Here is a 19752-nt window from a genome sequence, read left to right as displayed (position 1 = left end):
TATTTTCCAATTATGTCCCCAGCTCATAATTTTGACTTTGATTTTGGCTTTAAATTATGTTTCTCGTAGACTGATGGTCTCCAATTTTTTTTTAATTTACCTGGTGTTAGCAGAATTTCACACGTAGAATTGTCACCAAATTCAACTGAACCCCATCCTTTTCTTTCCAGCTGGTTACTAAGATAGTTAATTTCAATGAAGGTGTTAAACATTGCTTTTAGCTGTATGCTAAAAATCCACTTGGTTATACTTGAAAGGTTTACATTTATCACCTAGCTCAACTGAAACTCTCATCCATGCCTTTCCCGATGCTTACTAAGATAGTTACTTTCAATGAAGGTGTGAGCCATTGTTTTTAGCTTCATACAAAAATCCTGTGTGTTTGCTAAGCCTGCTTGGGAGAAAGAATCTGCATTTTATAATCCTGCTGTTTGCAGCTGCTGTTAACCCTTTGTGGGATCTTGCCCTGTATTCTCTCATGTTTCTCTCAGACCAGATATTGCCAGACTTCCATGTTTCAAATGACACATCTTTCCATATTATCAATTACAGTTCCCTTGTCAAAATAATTAATATACAACTTATATAACTTCACCCCCTCCTCTTCCCTCTTCAAGCAGCTTGCCGTGATCTTCTTGCCATATGCTCATTCTCCCAGTCATGCTGTATTCCAAGGAGAACGTCTTGTACTGTTCCCATGTCTGGGATCAACTGATCTGTGCAGAAGTCTGTCAAGCCTGCAGAGATCTCCTTCAGTACATATCACACTACTTCCTGGAGATGTTATCAACTTTAAACAACAACCAGTATAAATAAATCAGCAACTATTCAAAGTAATTAATTAACTCTTAAAATGGCATTGTGAGAGGATTCTTCCTGATGGTGAATACATGTTCAAGCATGTATGATTTAGAGACATTGGCTGAACCATTGAAGTCCAAAATGATAGTGCTGGCTTCAAATGGGCATTACACACAAATTAACATGTTTTTCTATTGGTTTGTGGGATGTGGGCATCACTGGCTACACCAGCATTTATTGTCCATCCCTAATTGCACTTGAGGGTATGATGGTGTGCATCCTTCTTGAACTACTGCAGTCAATGTGATGTAATTACACCCACAGTGCAGTTACGAAGGGGATTCCAGGATTTTGACTCTGTGACTGAAGAAACGGCAAAATAATTCCAAGTCAGGATGGTTTGTGGCTTGGGGGTGAGGGGGGTGGGGGGGGGGGGGGGGGGGGGGGGGGGGGGGGGGGGGGGGGGAACCTATAGGTGGTGGTGTTCCCATGTATCTACTGCCCTTGTCCTGGGTCATAGAGGTCAGGGATCTGAAAGGTGCTGTTGAAGGAGCCTTGATGGATTGCTCCATTGCATCTTGTAGATTGTACACACTGCCACCACTGTGCATCAATTGTGGAAGGAGTGAATGTCGCAAGTGATGCATGGGTGCCAATTAAACAGGCTGCTTTGTACTGGATGAGGTCAAACTTTTTATTCCATCACATTCTGATTTGTGCCTTGTAGATGATGGACAGGCTTTTGGGAGTCGGAAGGTGAGTTACTTGCTTCAAAATTCTCAGCCTTCAGCCTGCTCTTGTAGCCACATTGGATTGGATTGGATTTGTTTATTGTCACGTGTACCGAGGTACAGTGAAAAGTATTTTTCTGCGAGCAGCTCAACAGATCATTAGATACATGGGAAGAAAAGGGAATAAAAGAAAATACATAATTGGGCAACACAACATATACAATGTAACTAGATAAGCACTGGCATCGGATGAAGCATACAGGGTGTAGTGTTAATGAGGTCAGTCCATAAGAGGATCATTTAGGAGTCTGGTGACAGTGGGGAAGAAGCTGTTTTTGAGTCTGCTCGTGCGTGTTCTCAGACTTCTGTATCTCCTCCCCGATGGAAGAAGTTGGAAGAGTGAGTAAGCTGGGTGGGAGGGATCTTTGATTATGCTGCCCGCTTTCCCCAGGCACATATTTATATGGGCTGATACAGTTCAGTTGCTGGTCAATGGTAACTCCTAGGATGTTGATAGTGGGGATTCGGCGATGGTAATGCCATGGAATGTCAAGAGGAGATGGTTACATTCTCTCTTCTTGGAGATGGTCGTTGCCTGGCAGTTGTGTGTCATTAATGGTACTTTCCATTTATTCCAAGCCTGAATGTTGTCCATGTCTTGCTGCATATGGACTTGGATTGCTTCAATATCTGGGGAGTCGTGAATGGTGCTGAACATTGTGCAATCATTAGGAATCATCCCCATTTCTGACATTATGATCGAGGGACGGTCATTTATGGAACAGCTGAAGATGGTTGGGCCTAGGACACTAACATGCCGAACTCCTGCAGGGATGTCCTGAAACTGAGATGATTGACCGTCAACCACCACAACCATCTTCCTTATGCAAGGTATGACTCCAACCAGTGGAACGTTTTCCCGCGATTCCCATTGACTCCAGTTTGCTAGGTTTCCTTGATACTACTCTCAGTTAAGTTCTGCTTTGATATCAAGGGCACTCATTCTCACCTCACCTCTGAGGACGATACCTTCCATCCCTTTGCTGATGATCGAGTGTTGACTCATGGGGCAGTAATTGGCCAGATTGGATTTGTCCTGCTTTTTGTGGATAAGACATACGTGAGCAATGTTTACATTGTCAGGTAGATGGCAGCGTTGTAACTACTGGAACAGCTTGGCTAAGGGAACAGCTGGTTCAAGAGCACAATTGTCCCGTCTACAAAAATATATTGTCGACAATGCCACCAAGCGGCACTCAACCAACAACAACCTGCTCATGACTCGCAGTTTGGGTTCTGCCAGGGCTACTCAGCTCCTGACCTCATTACAGCCTTGGTCCAAATATGGCCCAAAGAACTGAACTCGGGCGGGGTTGGGGGGGGGAAGGTGAGGTGAGAGTCACTGGCTACTCTGAATATTGCTGGCAGTTCACTGTACAGATGCTAACATCCTCCCCATTATGAATGTTTTGCCATTTTGGACCTCTGGCCACTCTCATTGCTCAAAAAGTGGGCACTACACATTTGAATTTTGCAGCACTTCTATATTCAGCACTGGCTTCAGGTCAGCTTTAATTCAGCATAAGTAGGGTTGCAGTCAATACCTGAAGCTCATAATACCTAATAACTTGATCCAATTATAAATGTAGTTGAGTATGTGCAGTCAGGGTCACATTGTCCACAGTTGCTTTTACTTCTGCGGTCCCGGTGAAAGAACCCCCCTCGCCCCCCCCCCCCCCCCCACAGGCCGCCCCCCCCCCCCCCCCCCCCAGCGTTCCTGCGCTGTTCCCACCGGCAGCGACCGGGTGTAGATGGCGCTGGCGGGAAGCCGTCGTTTTGGGCAGGCCGCTCGGCCCATCCGGGCCGGAGAATAGCGGGTGTAGCGGAGAATCGCCATTTTGGGTGTCCCGGGCGATTCTCCGGCCTGCGCGTGCAGAACTCTACGGGGCCGTTCCCGCCGCTTGGGTGCATCGCGGGAGGGCGTCGGGCTGGCGTCGCGGGAAAAAATGGCCACCAGGCGATTCTCCAAACCGGCGTGGGAGCGGAGAATCGAGCCCAATATCTTTTATGCGCTGCTCTGGTTATCAAAATTCAAAAATGGAATTGCACGCTTTCAGAGAGAAAAATTACTGTTCATAAGCATGGGGATCATAGAAATAGAAAATTTTAAGGATAGTAGTTTCTGATAATCCAACTTGTATTTATATAGCACCATTAATGTTGTTAATACTTTTGAGAAGTGAAAATTGACACTGAGCAGTGAAGTGGGGTGACTTATGTATAGGCAAATAGGTAGGCTTTGAAGAGGGAAAATTGGAAGCATAGTAAAGGAGTTTAAGAGTTTCCAGATTGTGTGGCCAAGCTAACTGAAGATTCGACTGAGAGTGAAGCAAAGGGGAAATGTAAAGGGAAACCAGAGTCAGACGATTGGAGCATACACTGGCACACAGGACCGAAAGAGATTGCAGAGGTGGGAAAGGATGAGGCTTTGGAAGGACCTGTTGATGAAGACAAATATTTACAATTTCATGCATGGGGAGATGAAGCCAATGGACGGTGGTGAGAAAAGGATGAAAGGGCAATGGCATTTAAAGAATCTTAACACATGAACAAATTAAACACATCTTGTTAGTCGTGGGTGATTTGAATGCAAAGATTGGCAGAAAGAGGTCTGGAAATGGGGTGGAGTTTATGCACTGGGAACAAAGAACAGCAGAGGTGAATGCCTGATACAGTTGTTGGAGGTAATCTTGAATACACTCTTCAAACAACATCCAAGAAGACTCCACCTGGAGGAGTCCAGGAGATGTTCACAGAAATTAAATAGATTTTTGGATGATCAGTGAGAGGTACAAGAACAGATTCAAAAATGTCTTCACTTGCCCAAGTGGGAATCAATCCAGATTATTACCTACTTGTAATGAAGATGAAAATAAAGCTGAAAATCCTGAAAAGAAATCCCATGAAGGGTCAATCCAATCTAGACAGAGAGGAAGATGTAAAGAATAAGTATGCTGTAGAGGTTACTAAAAAGTTTATAGCTTTACTTCAGGAACGATAAAATACTAGATATTATGGAGAAAACAGAATAAGAACAATAAAGAAGAATATGATGAAACAGAAAACCAATTAGAAATCCATATAGCGAGGTCAAGGAAAAGTGGTATGAGGACTGTTGCAAGGCAATTGAAGAACTGGTGAAAAGGCACAACATGAGAGCGTTGTTTGAGATAGTTAAGGCACTGATAGGAAGAAAAGAATAACTACAATTAGTTGCTGTATATGGAGCAAGGAGAAAAAGTGTAGAGAGCTATATGACGATAAAGACAGAAGGGAATTGGCACCATCAGAAGGGAGAGAAGGACTAGAGATAATTGAGGCGGAGGTCAATGCAGTGATCAAGGTGAATAAATTCCAATGCTTTGCCAGTATTTTAAAAAATAAATTGAGTACCCAATTATTTTTTTCCAATTAAGGGGCAATTTACTGTGGCCAATTCACATAGCCTGCACATCTTTGGGTTGTGGAGGCGAAACCCACACAAACACGAGGAGAATGTTCAAACTCCACATGGACAGTGACCCAGAGCCAGGATCAAAGCTGGGGCCATTAGATAAATTGCCATTAGTGTCCAAAATTGCCCTTAGTGTTGGGTGGGGTTACTGGGTTATGGGGATAGGGTGGAGGTGTTGACCTTGGGTGGGGGGGTGCTCTTTCCAAGAGCCGGTGCAGACTCGATGGGCCGAATGGCCTCCTTCTGCACTGTAAGTTCTACGATAATCTATGAATTCGATGGTTGTGTTTTCTTTTTTCCCCTCGGTGCATAAACCATGTTGCATCACTCGAGCTTCGCCCGAGTAGCAAATTCCCCGAGAATGAGTAATTTGTAAGGGTACATGAACTATGCAACTAAGACAAGAGCAAGAGGAATTGAGCTGCAGAATAATTCGTCGAAAGTCAATGTAGTTTTGTCGTCCAACTGGACGAATGAGACATCAACACCTGAAGTGGTCTGTGTCTAGTGATGGGAGCACATTCCTTACTCAAAATACACCTGGATATGATGATGAATTTGTTTAAAACTGGACAGATTAAATTGAGACTCGGGATTTTCCTCAGACGCATTTATTCTTTGCGTTGTTTTTTTTTGTCATACAGAGAGGATCGGTGAAGTTTTCCTTCACATCTTTGATGTTAAAACTCTCTCGAGTCTTTCCAGCATTCTCCTCCTGTTCTCTCCGGCAACCCGGAAGCATTGCCCAGGTGACCCGGAAGCATTGCCCAGGTGACCCGGAAGTCGGGCGGGCGCCGTGACCAAGATGGCGGCGGCGGGTATGTGCAGGCGGCTGTTCCAGGTCAGGTTTCGCTCTAGTTTGCCCCTTCACTTCATAATTTATAAACCTTTCAATCACTGTAATCAATTCAGCACCCGTGAAGCCGCCCAGGTTTATTTTCCAAGCTTTTATTTCCTATTTGCATTTAATCACCCCTGGTAATAGCCTAGTGACTTTATGATGTGCTGTTGCCTCAATATCCTTCGAGTAATGTAGAATCGACAACTGCACATAACACTCCCAATGATCTGATTAAGATTTTATGTATATTTGCCATTTTGTCTCAATATTTTTGTATTTCTATAAAATGTGATATTCTGTTGGCTGTCTTGTGGCCTTCTTCACTTGGAATGTTGCTTTAATTATATTCCATATCACTCAGCTGTTGCTTCCCTTCCACCAAATATACTATAGAAACATAGACGAAATAGGAACAGGAGGAGGAAATTCAGCCCTTTGAGCCTGTTCTGCCATACATTATGCTCATGGCTGTTCATCCAACTCAATAGCCTAATCCCACTTTCCCCCATATCCTTTGATCCCCTTTGCCCTAAGTACTATATCTAACTGCTTCTTAAAACCATACAATGCTTTGGCCTCAACTACTACCTGTGGTAACAAATTTCACAGGCTCATCACTCTCTGGGTGAAGAAATTTCTCATCTCTGTCCTAAATGGTCCACCCTGTATCCTCCGACTGTAACCATTGGTTATGGACACACGCACCATTGGGAACATCCTTCCTGCATCTACCCTGTCCAGTCCTGTTAGAATTTTACATGTTTCTATGAGATCCACCCCTCATTCTTCTGAACTCAGCGAATACAATCCTAACTGATTCAACCTCTTCTCATACGTCAGTCCTGCCATCCCAGGAATCAGTCTGGTAAACCTTCGCTGCACTCCCTCTATAGCTAGAACATCCTTCCTCAGATAAGGAGACCAAAACTGCACACAATATTTCAGGTCTGGTCTCACCTACGCCCTGTATAATTGCAACAAAACATCCCTGCTCCTGTACTGGAATCCTCTCGCAATGAAGGCCAACATACCATTTGCCTTCTTTCCTGCCTGCTGCACCTGCACGCTTACCTTCAGTGACTGATGTACGAGTACACTAAGGTCTTGTTGAAGGTTACCCTCTCCTAACTTATGGCTATTCAGATCATCGTCTGCCTTCTTGTTTTTGCTACCAAAGTGGATAACCTCACATTTATCCAAATTATACCGCATCTGCCATTCATTTTCCCACTCACTCAACTTGTCCAAATCACACTGAAGGATCTCTGCATCCTCCTCACAGCTCACCTCCTCACCCAACTTGGTGCCATCTATGACATTTTGTTCCTTCATCTAAATCATTAATATATATTGTGAATAACTAGGGTCCTGTCGCTGATCCCTGCGGTACACCACCAGCCACTGCCTGCCAATTTGAAAAAGACCCGTTAATTCCTACTCTTGGTTTTCTGTCTGCCAACCAGTTTTCTATCCATCTCAATACACTACCCTTCACATTTGCTGACTGATTTCCATCCGCTACTCTTTTTGCCCATTCTGCCATCTTCTCAGTATTCCTTTGCATATTAGTTTTGGCCTTCAAATTATTTATTATGCCTCTTTCTTCAGTGCAATCTACAAATTTAAGCACCATTCCCCCAGCCCTGTATCCAGATATTTGATCTACACCGTGAAACTGCTGCCTAATTCCAAACAATATTGAGAAACTGCTATTTCCTGTCTTCTAACCATTTATTGATTTGTTACCTACCTACTAATTCCATTCCCTTTAAACTGCAACAGTTTCTGTGATGGTTTTGTCAAAAACTGGCCAAGAGGCCGTGCACACCACATCCACTGCATTTCCACCATCCGGTATATTTGTCACCTAGTCCGAGGTCCCATCAGGTTTGTCAAAAACACTGTTGCTTTTTTAAATATGTGTTGGCTGTTTCTAATTATTTTCATCATAAGAATTCCACCCTGGAGCACAAGTTAAAGATTAAACTCCTGAATGTCCGATGAGGACTCAATTCCCCAGACCCCGTATCAGAGTTATTTACAAACTGTAAAAGATCAGTACTTTTGTATGGGATCAGCTCTTGGACCACATGTGAACAATTCTTCCCTTCACTTCATTTCGCCCAGTGTTGGGACGGGGAGAGGTGCTGAGCAATATCTTTTTCATTTTAAGTACAGTAACCTTTACATAATACTCTGAATCAAGCTTCCTTTCCCACATCCAAACTTTTACTAAGTTTGCTTTCGTCCACCTCCAAAACACTGCTCCCTCCAGCCCTACATTTTCCTGCTCCTGTCATACATCCAATTATCATCCTGAAACTTGACTTGTCCAATATGCTTCTGGCATATTGTATCCTCTAAGGTGCAAGTCATTCAAAGCACAGTCTTGCAAGAAATGCTGTACTCCTCTACTTGTCAAGTTCATCTGGTTCCTGCAACTTATTACATGAACTGAAAGATCTTTGAATGCTTATTTTTAAGTCCCTCTTTGATCTCATCCAAGCAGTACTTCGTTCCTCTAGCAAAGTCCTCTACTCCCTTTCCTCTGTCATCAGCAGCTGGCCCTTCAACTCATCAATCAAATCAACCAGTCTTGCCCTCTAGAACTCCCTTCAGAAACCACTGCACCGTACTACTTCTCTCAGTGCTTTCAAGTCTGCTTAAAAACCCTAGCTTTCAATAGTGTTGATGGTCCCTGAAACATTTTCTTTCTACTTGATGTTCACTGTTTTCTCGCTTCCTTTAACATTATCAAAAAATGTCCTTCTGCTTTGAAACATCAATAATTAAAAATTCATTCAGCTTTTTAATCTCTGTCCTTATTGGGATTCCTGGATTCCTAATGTAAGATTCCTGGAATTCCTGTAGGTTAAACATAGTTCCATTATGCTGGAAGAAAGATATTGTGGGATCTTGTTAGTTCTGTTTTCTTTTGAATGATAATGCATGAATGAATAGTTCAAAAATATCATACTGTTTGACTTTCAGGTTAATCGAATTCCAGTTTTAAATTATGCCGGCCACAATATGATAACGATACACTTTTGGTAAGTTCAAAAACGTTAGCTGACTTCAAATTAAGAATATTTCTACCAATATGCCTTTGAAAAATTAGCAAAGATAAAAAATATTTAGGGTGTATTCATACAATAACTGCCAAGTGGTATCATATAGAATAATTGGAGCTCAAGTCTAAATTCAGGACTGGACTGGAGGAGGACTGGAGTCCTAACTTGGTTTACTTTTGACATCTCTTCCTACCTTCACCAACATTTCATTTATAGTTTATTGCACTACAGGTCTAAATTATTTTCTAATCTTGAGTTTGTTTTTGCTGAATATAACAGTGACCCAGAACCTGGGACCTTGGCGCCATGAGACAGCAGTGCTAATCACTGCACCACCGTGCTGCCCCTGTGATAAGGGAACTTAAGTAAATGCAAAAATGACACTCAGAAGTGTCTTGTACTAATCATTTTTCTGCTGTTTGTAGGTGATCTCCCTCATATCTACATAGTCAAATAAATGAATAGAAGTAAAATATGTAGTATTAATTGAGTTTTAAGGGAGTACTGATGATTAATGTTCTTTCAAGAAACAGTAACACTCTAATCTGCATCGGCAGAATAATTTGAACTCAACCAGTCCTAATGATGCTGAATACCACTATTGTATATTAATGTTGCCAAGTGCACTAAAACTGGTAGTGTGTTGTTGTACCTTTAAAACCTCCGATACGTACGACTAGTTTACATACTCAAATGTTTTACCCAGGTGCCCTTATTTGCGAGATGAACAAAGGACAAAACAGGTTCACAGTTTAACACAATTTTATTCACAATTCTATTACTCAACAAAATATGACTCAGTCTCACAGCTGAGCTTTGGGTTTTACCCGCACTTAGTAAAGGAGGCTGGCAGGCTATGATCACTCGACATGGATATCTTCTCTGGGTTCGAAACCCAAAGTTGATCACCTGTGCCTGGAAGTCTGTTACATATTCATAGTTTTTGGAGTGGGTAATCACAAAGTCCATATAGCAATAACAGATTTATGCCTTGACTGGAGTGCTTTTGCAGATGGCCAGTATTGATTCTAGCCAGGGTCTCATGAGACAGTTTATGTTCCTGGCTTATGAAAATCTTCTCAGCCTGTTTTCAGTACCACAGTACTGAATCAGGTTAATTCATGTTACTATTTATTCATTGTAAGCTTGTTAAGTTTGCTGGTCCAGTTAAGCTTCTGTTCAATGCTAAACCCCAGGATATTGATAATGGGAAACATGGCAATAGTGATGCTTTTGAAGGTCAAGGGGGTTGGATTGAACTTCTTATTGTTTAGATGGTTATTAGACAAGAATTATGTGGTGTGACTCTTATCTATTTGTCAAGATTGGATATTGTCCAGTTTCTGCTGGAGGCTGGGCTGCCTCATTATAGCAGGGATTGTGAATTAATGTGCAATGCCAATCACTTAGTTTCTTTTGGGAAAAACCTTTTTTGTCACCTGTACAGTCACCCTTCTGTCGTTATTAGTTAAGCAACATCAACTTGCATTTATATCGCACTTTTAATGTACTAAAATGTTCAGAGGAGTGTAATCAGACATACAAAAGGTGACCAGAGACTTAGTCAAAGTGATAGGTTTTAAGGAGCATCTTGATGGAAGGGAGGCAGAGAGGTTTAGCGTCTAATGGGACCGAGGACTGCTAGTGGAGCAAAGGAAATGAGGGGAGTACAAGAAGCCAGAGTTAGAAGAATGCATAGTGCTCAGGGTTGTAGGGTTGGAAAAGGTTACAGACTTAGCAGTGAGCCCAGGGAAGAATTTGAACACAAATATAAGAATTTTAAAATGGAGTCATTGCTGGACTGGGAGCAAATGTAGGCTGATACAGTATCTGGTGTGAGTTAGAATACAGACAGCAGAGTTTGAGTGAGCTCAGTTTCTGTCGGATGGAAAATGGCCAGCCGACCAGAAGGGTATTGAAGTATTTGAGTTTGGAGGTAGGTTGCAGTCGCAGATGAGCTGATGTAGGGGCAGAGATGAGTGATATTATGTAGAGAGTAAAAGGTCAGAGAATAATGAAGGGATTAGGACTACCCAATAGTCAAACACTATAGTCAACCCAAATTTATTCTATTGAAGGTAAAGTTATTAGGGAAATCTACCAGCAAGAGCAGGCCACAGAAGAAGAAAGTTAAAACAAATGATAATGAATTGTACATTCCAAACTGGGTGTAAATTTAGTGCAAACTTTAAAAATGATTCTTGCAATAATAATTCACGCTTCCTGTTTTCTGTTCTCATCTTTCTTACAACTGCATCGTAATGTTAAAATATCATATTTCAGCTCGCCTTCTATGAATCCACCAATTCCACATTGCTTTCTATTCATTTATTGGCCTGTCAACTAGGAAAGCCAGGGTTCCCTGTTGAAACATGACATCCAGCTAAATTTAGCATTTATTTTGGGATTTCAATTATATAGTTTTAAAAGGATCTACATTTACATTCTATTTTTCATGGCAAAATGTCCAGCCTTATCTCAAGTGTAGCTTGACTCAATTCTTATCTTGTAGTCAAGAAGTTGTGGGTTTAAGTCCCATTCCAAAACTTCAGTATAAAATCTGGTTTGACTCTTCAGTGCTGTATGAAAGAGTGTTGCATTGTTCAAGAGTGCTGAATTTTGGATGAGATTAAAACGACATACTGCCTACCTGTTCAGATGGCTCTAAAAAGATGGTGGTACTTTTGAAGTGAAACAGGAAGTTCTTCTGGTATTGTGGTCAACAATCATCCCTCAACTAACAAATTAACGGATCATTTATTTTGTTCTCTGTTCATGGGATGTGTGCAAATTGGTTGCCACATTTGTTACATAACTAACTGTGCTTCAGAAGTAATTCTTTGGGCTGTTAAATGCTTTGAATTTGTCATTTAGAAGCTTTTTCAATACGATTTAGTTATTTTGGAAAATTCAGTTGCGATGAAAATATAATAGTATTTTTGCTTCACAGCAGTAAAAGGCCAACATTGATACTGTCAGCGGGAATCCATTTGGGGTCTCCACACTATATCACAGCTCCCCTGGTATGTTTTCCAGCAAATTTTGTTAATTGTTTTGGGGCTCTCTGTTAGGACATGTTATTTTTAAGGAGTTAACTTTTCATGAAACTCAGACATACGTTTCAAATGCAAGATTTCAATGTAATTCTTCAGAGATCAGATTAGAAACTGTCCAATTGTGTTTTCATGGTACTTCATATATAATTTATTTTTCTAGGGGCAAAACTATCTGGGCACCTTTAAGAAAATGTTGAGTTTGTATAAAAATATGAACGATGCTTATCTATATTTATAACAATATACTTACATAAATGGATGTTATAACACAGCAAAGGCCAATCAGTCCATGCCAGTGTTTACCTTTCATGTGAGCAAAAAACATAACACATTTACCCACCCTGTTCCCAAATCCATCATCCGCATATCTATTCTAACCTTAAATGTGGACATAGTTTCTGCCTCTTAAGCCTGAATATGAATCTCACAGCTGCAAAACTTTGTGTAAGGACGTTTCTCCTGCCCTCCATTCCAAATTTCATGCATTTAATTTTGTCCCAAAGGTCACTTGTTCTAGACTCCCTCATCTATTGGAATTAGTCTGCTTTTATATACCCTGTCCCATCCTTTCATAATTTTAAACATTGAAATCTGTTCCAACAAAAAATACCTTTTTTCCAAGTATTTATAATATTTCTTACCAGCCAGAAGTGAATCTGCATTACCTCCTCTCTAAAACCTCAGTTTCCTGAAGAACATAAGAAATAGGAGCAGGAGTCGTCCACCATTCAGTGTGATTATGGCTTATCTTTAGCTCTGAACTCCCACCCGCTCCACATTTCCCTTGATTCCCTGATGGACCAAATGTCAGTCTATCTCAGCCTTAAAAATATTCAACAGTGGAGCATCTTACAACCCTTTGGAATTGAGAATTAAAAGGATTCAAAACCCTTTTCGTAAAGAAACTTCTCCTTGTCTCAGTTCTAAGTGATCAGTCCCTTTATTCCGAGATGGTGTTCTAGATTCCTTCCTTTGGTGGGAAGCACAAAACCTCATGCACTGCTCTTCTAAATAATGTCTGGTTAAGGATTTATATAGGTTCAGAATTACCTCTTTGCTTTTATATTTCCTCAGATAAATTTTGAATTTCTTATCAACCTGGAATGTTGCCTTTAACAACCAGTGAATCTATGTCCCCATTGCCCCATATTATCAATATTCCTTTGCAGATTCCTAATTTGGAATCATCTGCAAATTTCAATACCATTCCCTCTGAACCAGTATCTAAATCATTGATATATACAGTGAACAGAGCCAGATTATCATAAGAGGCAGCATCATTTTTAATAATAAAGTAGTCAGTAGTTTACTGGAAAAAAAATTTCAAAACGTGCAACCAAGCTGGCAGATGTGCATTAAAGAAACCCTAATTTGGGACTTCCGAAGGTGACCATGGAGTGAGTGGTTGCACATTTGGTGGCTCCCGCTCATGGCGTTTTTTTCAGACCTTTTCCCCGGTTAACAGGTGGAATGTGGGTGCAGGAGAGTGAGGGGAAGAGATTGACCCTCTGGTGTATCGAGCTGAGGGCCAGAACCGTCCAAAAAAGAGGAAATCAGTTGGTTGGAGTTGGTGCGGTTCCTGCGTTGCACGTGGAGATGGCAGAGGGGCAGGCAGCGGCCCTGCCGGCTCAGTGGTCGACGGACCAACTGGTGAACTTCTTAAACGAGAAGTTCACCCAGCAACGAAAGGAGAGTCTGGAGGACCTGGCCCGGACGGTGGATTCGATCAGGGCAGTGGTTGACTGTGTGGAGTCCCAGGGTCAGGCGATCCAGAAGATGGAGGAGGTGGTAGGGGAACATGCGGAACAGTTTGCCTTGATGGCAGCGGAGATGGGGCTGATGTGCGATCAGCGGAAGCGGCTTCAGGAGAAGGTCGAGGACCTAGAGAACTGGTCACACAGGCAGAATATAAGGATTGTTGGCCTGCTGGAGGGGAGTGAACGAGCCGATACTGGTGCATTCGTAGGGAGAATGTTGGAGAAGCTGCTCAAATGGTGCGTTTGCAAGGCCGTTGGAGGTGGATCGAGCGCACAGGGCGCTAATGAGGAAGCCCCAGGGCAACGAGCCGCTGAGGGCGATGGTGGTGCGGTTGCACCGGTTCCTGGACAAGGAGCGAATTATGAGGTGGGCCAGGTAGACGAGGCACTGCACCTGGGAGGGCAGTGAAATTTGAGTGTACCAGGACCAGGGTGCAGAGTTGGCCAAGAAGAGAGCAAGCTTCAACAAGGTCAAGGCAGCTGTCTACAAGAAGGGTGTGAAATTTGGGCTACTGTACCCAGCATCTTTGTGGGTGACCTACGAAGGCAGGAATTGTACTTTGGCTCAGCAGAAGAGATGGTAGACTTTGTCACAGACAATGGACTGACAGGAGAAGGTGGACTTTGAACTATGGTGGAGATGCTGTGCTGTTGCGGTTAACTTGTGTTTGGGGCCATTTCTTTCTTTTTCGGCTTCAGGTTTGTTCTTTGTCCTTTATTAAGGGATGAGGGGGGGGTTGGTCTCTTTGTTTGGGCTTGGAGAAGGGTTGTTTTTTGTTTGCACTAATGTTCAAGCAGGGGGAGGGCAAAAAGTGAGGTTAGGATGCTAGGTGCCATGGGCGGGGGCTGCCAGGCTAGCTGGGCGGGCTAGTTCACGGAAGCGTAATGGGGGGTGAGTGGAAGGTCAGTGGGTAATGGAGGAGGGGGTTGTTGCTGGGGGTGGGGTGGGGGGGTGGAGTACTGCTGACAGGGGAAGGGTATTTAAAGTGTAAGGGGAGGAGGTTCGATGACAGTGGGCGCCCGAGGGCGGGCCTGGGGAGATGCGGGACATGGGCCGGAGGCTGGCCCAAGAAGGGCTATGGTTGATTGGGGGGGGGGCAGGGTGCCCCCTCCCGACCAGGCTGCCCACATGGAACGTGCGAGGATCGGGTGAGATGCCGTTCAAGGTGGTGGGAGGGAGCTTTCAATATTTGGGTATCCAGCTGGCGCGGGAGTGGGAGCAGCTGCATAAACTGAATTTGGGGCGGCTGGTAGAACAGATATGGGAGATGCACTCCCGTTGTCATTGACGGGGGGGGGGTTACAGACAGTTAAAATGACGGTCCTCCCGAGGTTTTTGTTTGTTTTCCAGAGCCTCCAATTTTTATTCCCAAGGCTTTCTCCAAAAAGGTGACTGCAGAGATCTTGGGATTTGTTTGGGCAGGTAAAACCCCGCGGGTGCAAAAGGTGCTGCTGGAGTGGGGGTATGGGGGGGCGGTGGTGCTGACTCTCCCGAATTTTATGAACTACCACTGTTATGGGCGAGGCGTTTTCAGAACCCCAAATGTATCATGGTCAACAAACCTCTCCCTTTAATGTATTTGTTGCGTTTCCTAGCACATGGCTTGTCCCCTAGGTGTGGGTTTACAATTATGGACACGTGGCTTTTTAAATACAAAACAATGTTCATTCCATGAACTCAACGTAACATCTTAAATAAACATTGGATCTCTTAACACCCCTTACTTCAAAGATAACTCAGAAAATATTGTAACAGTAAATAATTCCTTAAAATGTTCCTTCAAACTTCCAAAAGACTTAACACCTTTAAACAAAATCACATCAGGTTAAAGGTTTACTATTATGAGTTTAAATCACCCAAATGATCCAGAGATAGTCTTTCATGGCAGAGATCCAACTCACTGCAAAACACAGACACACACCCAGCTCTTTTCCTCCAAACTGCAAAACGGCTGACCTCAGCTCAGCCCCACCCACTCTGACATCACTGTTTTCTTAAAGGTACATTGCTTAAACATCCATGTCTTAAAGGTACTCTCACATCATACTACTGAGCGGCGAACATTGCAATGGTCAGGAAGTGGGTAGTGGGGGTGGGGTGGGGTCAGTATGGGAGCGGGTGGAGGTGGCTTCATGTAAGGACACGAGTTTGGGGCATTGTTAACGACACCTCTGCCGTTCTCACCGGCTTGGTATCCACAAGCCCGATGGTAGTGTCAGCCCTGAGGGTGCAGAGTCAGTGGAGGCAACACATTGGATTAGAGGGGACGTCGGTGTGGGCACCGAAATGTGATAACCACCGGTTTGCTCTTTGGGGGGGGGGGGGGGGGGGGGGGCTGGATGGAGGGTTTCGGAGGTGGCAGCGGGCAGGGATAGAGAGATTTGGGGATCTCTTTATTAATAAGGGTTTCCCGAGTTTGGAGAAACTGGAGGAGGAGTTTGAGTTGCCAGGTGGGAATGGGTTCCGGTATCTACAGGTAAGTGATTTTGTGAGGAGGCAGGTTTCGACCGTCCCGCACCTGCCGCTCCAGGGGCTACAGGATAAGGTGGTGTCAAGAACAGGAGTAGGAGGGGTGAAGGTCTATAAGGAGCTGATGGAGTGGGAAGGAGCCCCAATGGGCAAGGTGAAGAGAAAGTTGGAAGAGATGGATGGGAAGTTGGAGGCCAGGTTATGGAAGGAGGCTCTGAAGAGCGTTAATGCATCCTCGTTGTGCACCAGGCTCAGCCTGATATAGTTTAAGGTGGTCCACAGGGCACACATGACTGTGGCCCAGTGAGCAGGTTCTTTGAGGAGGTGGAGGATAGGTGTGGGCGCTGTGCGGGTGGTCCTGCGAACCATGTCCATATGTTTTGGGCATGTCCGAGGCTGAGGGGTTTCTGGCAGGGGTTTTCTGATTTCATGACAGAGGTCTTAAAAGTGAGGGTGGTTCCGAGTCCAGCGGCGGTGATCTATGGTGTGTCGGAAGACCCGGGAGCCCAAGGGGTGAGAGAGACCGACATCCTCACCTTTGCCTCCCTGGTGGCCTGGAGACGGATCTTACTAAGGTGGAGAGACTCGGAGCCCCCGAAGTCAGGGGTGTAGGTTACTGACATGACAGGATTTCTTAGACTTGAAAAAATTAAATTTGCCTTGAGGGTTTAGGTGCAGGGGTTTGTTCGGAGGTGACAGCCGTTCATCACCTTCTTTGGGGAAAATTAAACTCAGCAGGAGGGGGATGAGGGGAAGGGGGGGAATGGGAGAGATGAGTAAGGATAGGAGAACCAACAGAGGGGTGGTTGGGGAAGATGGCACTGTTTCTGTCAGCCATGTTGGCTGGGGTTTGTGCCCAGGGGGTTTGTTGGTTATATTGTTGTGTTTTTGTTTTTTCTGAAATCTGATGTTTAAAATTCTTAAAATTATAAATGCCCCAATAAAATATTTTCTAAAAAACAATTTCCTAATTTGTAGATTTTTAATAAAACTCAGTCGATGCTTTAAAATCACCAACATTTCAGCCAGGCTCACACTTCTTGTGGTTCTTAGGATCCCAGACCAGACTGCAACAGTGGCGAGGATGCTGGTCAGAAATCGCAATATTTTACTTTAATTTTGTAAGACTGTGAGGAAAGGATACCTCACTCCAGGAGTGATTTCACAAAGAAATAGGGATATGGTATATTAAAACAAACTTTAGCACTAACACAGCATTAAAATATCTTTAACATCACCCACGAAAACAGCTTACAACTACCCCTTAAACAATGCTAATCAATACAGTGGAACATTAAACTCTTCGCTGCTATCTTTATTCCCACTCTAAACAACAGAACCATCAGATTTCAATCCATTTTTAAATACAGTTAGCATTCCAGCATCCTTTGCTTAAGAGATTGAGATTTTTGGACTGTCTGGAGAGATGGACCTGAATCCTGTCAGAACAATGCAGAATCTCTACCTAAAGTCTTCAGGAACTGTCTTCATGGTTTGACTTCCAGGAACCCAACTGAACAATCTCTGCTAAAATGCCTGGTACTCCAGCTCCTCCCATTAGGTAGATCACTGTATTAACTGAACACCGAGGTCTCTAATTAAATACTTCACAGGGAACCCCCTTAATCTAAACAAAAATCTATTAGCACAAGCCTTTATAATGCTTTCCATGCACCTCTGGCTCCCAAAACCTTTCAAGTTAAGATTCTTTTAAAACCTGACTGCAGCAATCACACACTGACTAACCCAGGTTTTTAACCCTGACTGCACCAAATACATATAATACAATATATCAAAACTCCTACATTCATCTCACAGTTCTTTTTTTTTTTAAATTTAGAGTACCTAATTCATTTTTTCCAATTAAGGGGCAATTTAGAGTGGCCAATCCACCTACCCTGCACATCTTTGGGTTGTGGGGGCGAAACCCACGCAAACATGGGGAGAATGTGCAAACTCCACACGGACAGTGACCTCGGCGCTGTGAGGCTGCAGGGCTAACCTACTGCGCCACCGTGCTGCCCTCATCACACAGTTCTGAAGGGGTCCTGAATTGTTACGGATGCCATCTTTCAGATAAGATATACTGGTGCCTTGTCTGTTTCAGGTTGATATAAAGCAGAGTTTTTCTCAGCCAAATAGATTAACTATTTTTTATTTGTTGGAATCTTGACCTGTTAAATTGGCTGTTGTATTTGCCTATAAAGCAGTACATTGACGGGGTGTAGGTTAGGTTGATCTTAGATCAGGATAAATGGTCGGCACAACATAGTGGGCCGAAGGGCCTGTACTGTACTGTAATGTTCTATGTTCTATAAACAGGGACTACACTTCAGAAATTGACTGTGATGCATTTTAAAATGCTCTATGATGTGAAATGTGCTTTATAAATGAGAAGTCTTTCTTCTAAGTCATTGGTGGGAAGGCTAGATTAAAACATTTTCTCGTTAATTTTTATTTGTTTTATCGTTTATATATGGTGCAAATTGAAATCTGTCATGTTTTGGAATAGTTGGCTGCTTTGAAACATGGGACTTTTCATTTTAAAGAATATATCTCTGCAATAAATTATCTTGTTTGTCATGCTTTATGAATTTATGTTAATGCAGGCAGCAGTTACAGATGAGCCAGATGCACTGTACAAGAGGATCTCTGTGTTGGTGAAGGGCCATGATAAAACTGTACTGGATAGCTATGAATATTTTGCCACACTTGCTGCTAAAGAGCTGAATATCATTGTTGATAAAGTGTAAGTATTTAATTGTTGTTGCAAGAAGCTCCTTTGGATTTAATTTGCCTAGTGGACTCTTCTCAAAATTGGACATGTTTTCCTTTCATTCAAATGCACCACAATGCCAAAGAGAATTTCTGTGCACTCTTATCTGCTCTACATCATTAATGGTTCTGTTGTGTTGGGATAAAAACCTCCTTCGCCATATGACCAGTAAGTAGTTAGTACAATGTACATAAAATGTGGCAATGAAGAAATATCTTTAAACATTTTCTTTCTTTAAAAAAATATTTTTATTCTCCTTTTTCACATTTTCTCCCAAATTTACACCCACCACCAACAAACAATAATCAGCAACAAATATGTCAATCCCCATAACAACGATCCCATCCTCCCACGAACCCCCAAACATTGGCCCGCATGTTTACATAAACAAATGACAAAAAGGAATCAGGGATTACCCATAGTCACCCTTAATACACACAGCCCCTCCCTGCAACCCATCCCCCCAACTAATGTTCGATATTATCCAGTTCTTGAAAGTACATAATGAATAATGACTTGTAGAACCCCTCCGTCCTTCCCCTCAGTTCAAACTTAACCTTCTCAAGAGTCAAGAATTCCAACAGGTCCCCCCCGCCACGCCAGGGCACTGGGTGGAGAGGCTGCTCTCCATCTCAACAGAATTGGCCTCTGGACGATCAACGAGGCGAAGGCTACGATATCTGCCTCCGCACCTGTTTCCAATCCTGGCTGGTCCGACACCCCGAATATGGCCTC

The 19752-nt window shown here is 43.2% G+C and overlaps 1 protein-coding gene across 2 annotated transcripts in view; it reads left to right on the top strand.

Annotated features, from left to right (window-relative positions):
* Nucleotides 1-5801: 5801 nt before the first annotated feature.
* mrps10 (mitochondrial ribosomal protein S10) overlaps nucleotides 5802-19752 on the top strand; it is a 43102-nt gene continuing 29151 nt past the window's right edge. Inside the window, exons 1-4 of one of the 2 annotated variants that reach the window (XM_072509982.1) lie at nucleotides 5802-5887; nucleotides 8879-8937; nucleotides 11912-11981; nucleotides 18851-18990. In XM_072509982.1, coding sequence (XP_072366083.1) covers nucleotides 5852-5887; nucleotides 8879-8937; nucleotides 11912-11981; nucleotides 18851-18990 — 305 coding nt within the window. In that variant the 5' untranslated portion in view covers nucleotides 5802-5851. Of the gene's footprint in view, nucleotides 5888-8878; nucleotides 8938-11908; nucleotides 11982-18850; nucleotides 18991-19752 lie in introns of both variants that reach the window. The other variant, XM_072509973.1, reaches the window with a different exon arrangement.

Source organism: Scyliorhinus torazame, chromosome 1 (assembly GCF_047496885.1).
Source record: "Scyliorhinus torazame isolate Kashiwa2021f chromosome 1, sScyTor2.1, whole genome shotgun sequence".
NCBI classification, from domain to species: Eukaryota; Metazoa; Chordata; class Chondrichthyes; order Carcharhiniformes; family Scyliorhinidae; genus Scyliorhinus; species Scyliorhinus torazame.
Note: the sequence above shows the minus strand (reverse complement) of the source record. Positions and strands in the feature narration are given on the sequence as shown.